Source organism: Triticum dicoccoides, unplaced genomic scaffold, assembly GCF_002162155.2.
Source record: "Triticum dicoccoides isolate Atlit2015 ecotype Zavitan unplaced genomic scaffold, WEW_v2.0 scaffold108895, whole genome shotgun sequence".
NCBI classification, from domain to species: domain Eukaryota; kingdom Viridiplantae; phylum Streptophyta; class Magnoliopsida; order Poales; family Poaceae; genus Triticum; species Triticum dicoccoides.
In genome coordinates, this window is record NW_021175064.1 from 5144 (window position 1) to 12094 (window position 6951).

Sequence of the window (6951 nt, forward strand, 5' to 3'; positions counted from 1 at the left end):
GATGATGTTCCCACCGTTATGTTTTAGAAAATGCATGCTTGTTCAATATGATCATTGGTCTAGGTCAGTCTTGATGAAATTAATTGCCACTCTGCAGGTCGATCCGAGGAATCTGCGCGGTGCACGCTAGCACGTTCGGCTAACGTGATACATGGCCGCATCGATGGACCGGACCGACAACAGGTAGCTAGTTGCTCATGAGTATCTCTCAGGACCTCCATGAAAGCAAGTTGACCTACTCGGCTTGGACTATGGACGGAGCACATTGGAGTAGATTCCTCACCGCGCAGACTGTTGAGGACTGTATTTTACGGCCGACCAGACTGTTGAGTATTATGTTTAGTTAGGAAATATAAGATAGACTAGGATATGTTCCGGCTTGTCTTGTACTCCAAGTTACCATGTATTCTTATATATATGCCCACGAGGCTTAAGCAATACAAGAACAATTTCACTAAATTCCACTCTCCCTTCTAACATGGTATCAGTTTCCGGGTTCTAAACCCTAGCCGCCGCCGCTTCCGCACCCTCGCGCCGCCCCCGGGGTGGCCGGCCTCCATGACCGCCGTAGGGGGCCATGCTGCCCGTACCTAGGGTTCGTCCACCGGTCGTGTTGACCAGCTTCCCTAGAGAGTCTTTTCCCGAGCCATTGCTCCGGGTTTTCTCGTTGCTCGTTTTGATTCGCGTTTTTTTTGGTTTTTCGATCCGTGCTTGATTGGTTTGCGTCGCCCGCCGCTGCCGTCGACCCCCGTGCGCCTCTACTCCGACACCGGCGCGACCGGCCGGCCTCTTCACCGGCCCGACAGCTTCACACAACAGGCGGCCCCTAACGGCCGTCGTCCGCGCATCTGCCTGCCCGTCGCCCCGACCCGGCGGCCTCGCGAGATAGGCGGCCCTTCACGGCCGTCGTCTGTGTGCCGGCCCTCTCGTTGATCTACACCGTCCATCACCGCCGTTTCCCCGAGTTCAGCGCGCCCCTCCGCCGTTCGAGCAATAAGCTGCCGCAGCGTCGCCCCGTCAGGCCGCAGCGCCGCTGCCCTGTGATTCTCCCCGTGGCTGCCCTCAATCCGCGCAGCCGCTGCATCGCCCCTTCGGGCCGTAGTGCCGCGTCACGTGATCCCCGCCGCCCTGAGGCCGTTCCCGTGCTTGGACCACCTCGCGTGCTGCCGCTGCGTTGCCCCTTCGGGCCGTAGTGCCACGGCCCTCAGTTAACCGCCGCACCGAGGCCGTCCACTCCAGGCAGTCCCCAAAGCTGCAACGACCCTCGCGCTACCGCTGCGTTGCCCCGTCGGGCCGTAGCGAGCGCGACACGTGATCCCTGCAACCGCCCTGAGGTCTTCTCCGTCGTCACCTCGACCTGCCCGCCGTCGTTGCCTCGCCCCTTCATGCCGTAACGCTGCGGCCCGCGGTCCACCGTAGTCCACACCCGTTGACTTCCATGTGATATACGTCGCGCCGCCTTCCCTGGCGTGGGAACGTCATCGTCTGCACCGGCCTTCGTCACGATGTCAGTTTCATTATCGCCTACTCCGAGCACCGCCGACGAGCTCCTTCTCTAGCCGTTGCCGCCTCCTTAGGCTGCCGCCGCCGCTTCTCTTCTTCCATGGCTCCACGTCGACTACCTCGGCACCGGCGACCCCCGACTCGACACCGACCACGACGTTGTTCGCACGGCTACCTCGACTACGGCTACACCACCTACGCTCTCGGCTACCTCGACAAACGGCACAAAGGGCTACCGCTTTGCTTGAGCAACCTCGTCGGTTTCCACTCCAGCCACGACTTCCGCGATGCTTCGACCGTTACCACTGTGTGGGGTGTCCGTCGACTTGCCTTCGGATTCTTCTCCAGTCTCACCGTATGCGTCGCTACCGTTGTGACTGCCGGAGTATGTTGAGAATTATGTTTAGTTAGGAAATATGAGATAGACTAGGATATGTTCCGGCTTGTCTTATACTCCAAGTAACCATGTACTCCTATATATATGCCCACGAGGCTCAAGCAATACAACAAACTATTCCACCAATCCTCTATCCCCCTTCTAACACAGACATTTTAGTCTTCCGCCTTATTTTTACGGATACATACTTTACAAGTGCATTCGGTCGGCCTCGAAACGGCCCCTGCCAAGCAGGTCCAAACACCATTTGTCCCATGATTCAATACATACAAAAAGATTTAAATGAAATCCAAATTGTTTTTTTAGAGAAGAACACGGAACTACCTCCCAGACTCACAATTGCCAGAATGAAACCTGTAGGAATTTGTTAGTAGGCCTTTGGCCCAATGCGCAACTAAAATTCTCAAATTCTCTTGACCCATTCATGCATAGATAGTGAGTGGTGTGAGTGGGACTAAAGTTTAGTCCCATCCGAGGAATCTGCGCGGTGCACGCTAGCACGTTCGGCTAACGTGACCCATGGCCTCATCGATGGATCGGACCGACAACAGGTAGCTAGTTGCTCATGAGTATCTCTCAGGACCTCCATGAAAGCAAGTTGACCTACTCGGCTTGGACTATGGACGAAGCACATTGGAGTAGATTCCTTGGGCACTGAATACACTGTGTCGTGCATGCACATGCACATGCATGCATGCGTGCGTAGTGCTGTGCACATGCATGCATGCGTGCGTAGTGCTCGGCTCGTCAGTGTTGACGCCATCAAAATCTACTGTGGTGCAACTTGTGGAGTCAAAATAGTGTGAACCGATTCATCACCGCGCAGCCGGGAGACGAGGTGAAAATTTTCAACTGGATCAGGCCTCGACTGTATTTTTACCGATATACATACTTTACAAGTGCATTCGGTCGGCCTCGGAACTGCCAGCCAAGCAGGTCCAAACACCATTTGTCCCATGATTCAATACATACAAAAAGTTTTACATGAAATTCAAATTGGTTTCTATTAGAGAAGAATACGAAACTACCTCCCCGGTTCCCTATTTCCAGAATGAAACCTGTAGGAATTTGTTAGTAGGCCTTTGGCCAAATGCACAACTAAAATTCTGAAATTCTCTTGGCTCATTCATGCATAGCTAGTTAGTGGTGCGCAATGTCAGATTCGTAGACCTGCATGTCATCAGGCAAGTAGTGCAATGTCAGATTCGTAGACATGCATGTCATCAGGCAAGTAATGCAATGTCAGATTACTTCAACTTCATCAAAACCAAGGTTTCATGTTCAGTTATTCTAAATACACACTGCGCAGCGTGTCAGTTCATATTCTGATCTCCGATTCAGGGAATCCGCTGACCCCTCGACGATGTATATGGACAAGTTGTCTTAGATGTCCGGAAAATTGAAAAAAAATGATAATTATGATGTACTAGGATTAGATTCCTTCAATTACCACGTACATCAACTGGGTCCATGCAGTGGTTAGCATGTGAGTGATCTATACGTACGATGCTAGGCGTGACTAATGATATTCCAAGAACCTCCATCCAAGTCTCCTTTCGAGTCAGGCCAGCCTAGCATTCAGTTTGCGTCAAGAATCGTGCTACTCTTATATAGAAATTTCTCTTTTTTGTTTCATCAAAATGAGGCAACATTTGACCTTGAAACTTTGCACATCAACTATGCACAAGTTTCACTCATTGTATAAAATGTTTCCAATTTTTTTTTATGAAACATAAGTTTGCCAAATTTCAAAATTTGAATGAATTGTATCATTTTTAAAAATTTCTGTTGCGCCAAAACATTCAAAAACTTCTCTGAACATGGTAGTACATGTGGGATGTTGGTCTAAAAAGTTTCGAGTTAAAATGTTCTATGATTTGGGGAAACAAAAAAAAAGATTTCTTGTACGAACCTTGATGTAAAAATAGTCAGTGAGAATAGAGAGTACACTCGTATGGGGGTACAACTAGAACTTTCCAATAATGATGGTAGTAAAAATATTATTAATCACATCCTAAGATTTTTTTTCATGGAGATATTTGACCATGTGAGAACATACTACGCATAAAGCAGATGCATCTATACAAACAGGTATTATTTGATGCAACAATCAGTAATGATGGTAATAAAAATATTATTAATCTCATCCTAAGATTTTTTTTTTTGCATGGAGATATTTGACCATGTGAGAACATACTACGCATAGAGCAGATAAATCTATACAAACAGGTAGTATGGCTAACACAAAAACAAACAGGTGAGCCACCAACAGATCATACCTCATATTTTCAATTTGTATTAGTTTGTGTCCTTATCCTGCCTTCTTTTTGTTATTTGGTTGTTTTTGTATGGTGGCATCCTGCAATGGTTTCATGGCCGTGGAAAGTGTTGATCATTAGGCATTTCTTTAATTCAAAGCCATACGTATAGATGGTTTTACGTGAGCTATCATGACGTACATGCGGCTTGCGTAAGCAGCGTTACATGGAATCCTTAACTGCGCGTCTGACTGTCATGCATGTTACTTCTTTGTTTTTTGGAGGAGGTCATGTTACTTGTTGCATATAGCTCTGCTTTCATACCGCCTATAAAAGCAACACAACCAAGCTGAGCATGAACGGCATCCAATCACCACCAAACACACTAGCATTACCATCAAAATCAAAATGACTGGCCACACGCTCAGTTTCACCACTTGTAGATGTTCTGTGTTGGTGCTCCTTGCCATGAGCTGCCTGATGCTAGCCGGCTGCTCTTCGGAGTCGTTGCAGACAAGTGCTGATGAGCACTCTGGCAACCACCATGATCCGATGATGAACCGTTTCCACGCGTGGATGAAGGTGCAGAACAAATCCTACTCCACGGCCGCTGAGAAGGTTCGTCGGTTCGGGCTATACAGGAGGAACATCAGGTACATAGAGGCCGTGAATGCCAAGGCGGCCACCTCTGGGCTCACGTACGAGCTTGGGGAGGGTCCCTTCACCGACATTACAAATCAAGAGTTCATGGCGCTTTATACCGGCCAGATTCCGAAGGGTGAGCATGGAGAAGATGGTGAGCAAGATGAGCAGATTATCGCCACCCATGCTGGGCCAGTGGGTCGCGTGGGCACAAATACCGTGTACGCCAACTTCTCAGCGAGCGCGCCAAGGAGCATGGACTGGAGGAAGAGAGGCGCCGTCACCCCCGTAAAAGACCAACGGGATTGTGGTACACACAACATCTCTTGTTAATATTTTTCCTCCACTAGCTATGTACAATATACCATGTCAATTATTATGTTAAGCATTGATATACAACTGCAGGAAGTTGCTGGGCATTCTCCGCGGTGGCTACTATTGAAGGAATACACAAGATAAAGAGAGGGATTCTGGTGCCTCTTTCGGAGCAACAACTGGTAGATTGCGACCGTGCTGAACGCGGCTGCAATGGCGGCCTACCTAGCGAAGCCTTCCAGTGGATCAAAACAAATGGAGGGATCACTGCCGCGTCTTCCTATAGATACAAGGCAGCCGTAGGTAGGTGCTTGATCAACCGCAAGTCGGCGGCAAAGATCACTGGCTCGATCCGAGTCAAGAGCAACAGCGAGGTGTCGCTGAGGAACGCTGTGGCGATCCAACCGGTAGCCGTTTTGATCTCAGTACATGGCAGACACTTCCCCCACTACAAGCGGGGCACCTACAACGGGCCATGTGGTGCTAGTCTCAACCATGCCGTCACCGTCGTAGGTTATGGGCAACAGAAGCAAAATGGGGCCAGGTACTGGATCGTGAAGAATTCGTGGGGGGCGACATGGGGTGAAAAAGGCTACATTCGAATGAAGAGGGAAACAAAAAATCCATCGGGGCAGTGTGGCATTGCTACGAGCCCGGTCTATCCCCTGATGGAAGCTGGAAGATCGACTGATTAAGGCGTGCTTCCTTTATATTCAGATCCATCCATTTTAATTTGTCCAATTTCGTAATTCTTGCCTGCATGTGCACACTGCCTACGTGCTTTGCATGTGCTAATAGGCCTTCACTCCCTTTCAAAAATAAGGATCTGTACTTATTAAGTTTGTAAGTTCTATGTCATAAAGAAAAATAGTTTGAAACTTCTGTTGATTTGGTTTGATGGCAAGGTGTCAACTTATTTGTAACGCCACCATGTGCAGAACGTTATTTCATTTGCTTAGTACATCTACTAAAATGATGATTGTTGGCAATAAGACACGGCGATCGCGTTGGGCGTGCATGTGTGCGCGCGCGGGCGTGTCGGGTGCGTGACTGGCGTGCGTGTGTGGGTAGTGTTTGGGTGCGATGTGACACACCGTAGGAGTAGGAGGCCGTTGGCGAACTGGTCCGGGCGATCGAGCCATTCTGTTGTGGGCTCGCCGCGAGCTGGGCGAGTACGTGCTCGTGGTGGCCGCGGCCAGAGCGTGCCAGTTCGTTGTAATGGCTTTGGTGTCAGAGTACGAGCTCAGAAATTTGCCGTTTGTGCAGCGGGCATTCGTGCGATGAAAACCCACTGTGTCATCTGTTGGATCTTCTTCTTCCTCTCTTTGGTGCGTGCCATGGCGGGAGAGAGGTGCGCGCGCGCACACACACATACAGAGAGAGAGAGGGGTGCGGTTAGCTAGGGCTTGAGGTCTCGGCACCAATAATTGGCATCAGAGCCACTTTGCGAGAAATAATATTCCAATATGTACTAGTCTAGTGTATGAGAAATAATATTCTAGTATGCTTCATTGCAAGTAATTAAGATTTCTTCTTCATATGTGACGAATTATGATGCCATTTAGAGATCTAGAAATGGAGTACTTTTTAATATGTCAGCGACCTAATACTCTGTTGATGGGCCTACTGGCAAGATACACGAGCGGAACAGAGAAGGGGATGACAAGTGGAGTTGGGGACGACAGCGGCTTCTTGTAGTCGATACGTTTTCTTCTCGTACCTGGCGGCTACAACCCTAGCCGCCGCCAGAGGCAGATCTTCCAACGCCGTTCTCCGGCGGCTCCCCTCCGCCGGCGACCTCAGTCGTCGGTGGTGAGGGGGGTCGCCGGATCCACG

General features: G+C 49.5%; 1 protein-coding gene across 1 annotated transcript; it reads left to right on the forward strand.

Annotated features, from left to right (window-relative positions):
• Positions 1-4566: 4566 nt before the first annotated feature.
• Positions 4567-5810, forward strand: LOC119342905 (ervatamin-B-like). The gene is made up of 2 exons (XM_037614193.1): positions 4567-5110; positions 5206-5810. The coding sequence occupies exons 1-2, from the start codon at positions 4567-4569 to the stop codon at positions 5808-5810; spliced, it is 1149 nt and encodes a 382-aa protein (XP_037470090.1).
• Positions 5811-6951: the final 1141 nt, after the last annotated feature.

What these genes read in the sequence shown, in the direction of transcription:
- LOC119342905 (XM_037614193.1), top strand. Translation starts at nt 4,567, where the DNA reads ATGACTGGCCACACGCTCAGTTTCACCACTTGTAGATGTTCTGTGTTG. An exon ending in AAAAGACCAACGGGATTGTG is followed by an intron (nt 5,111 to 5,205) that starts GTACACACAACA and finishes ATACAACTGCAG; the next exon opens with GAAGTTGCTGGGCATTCTCC.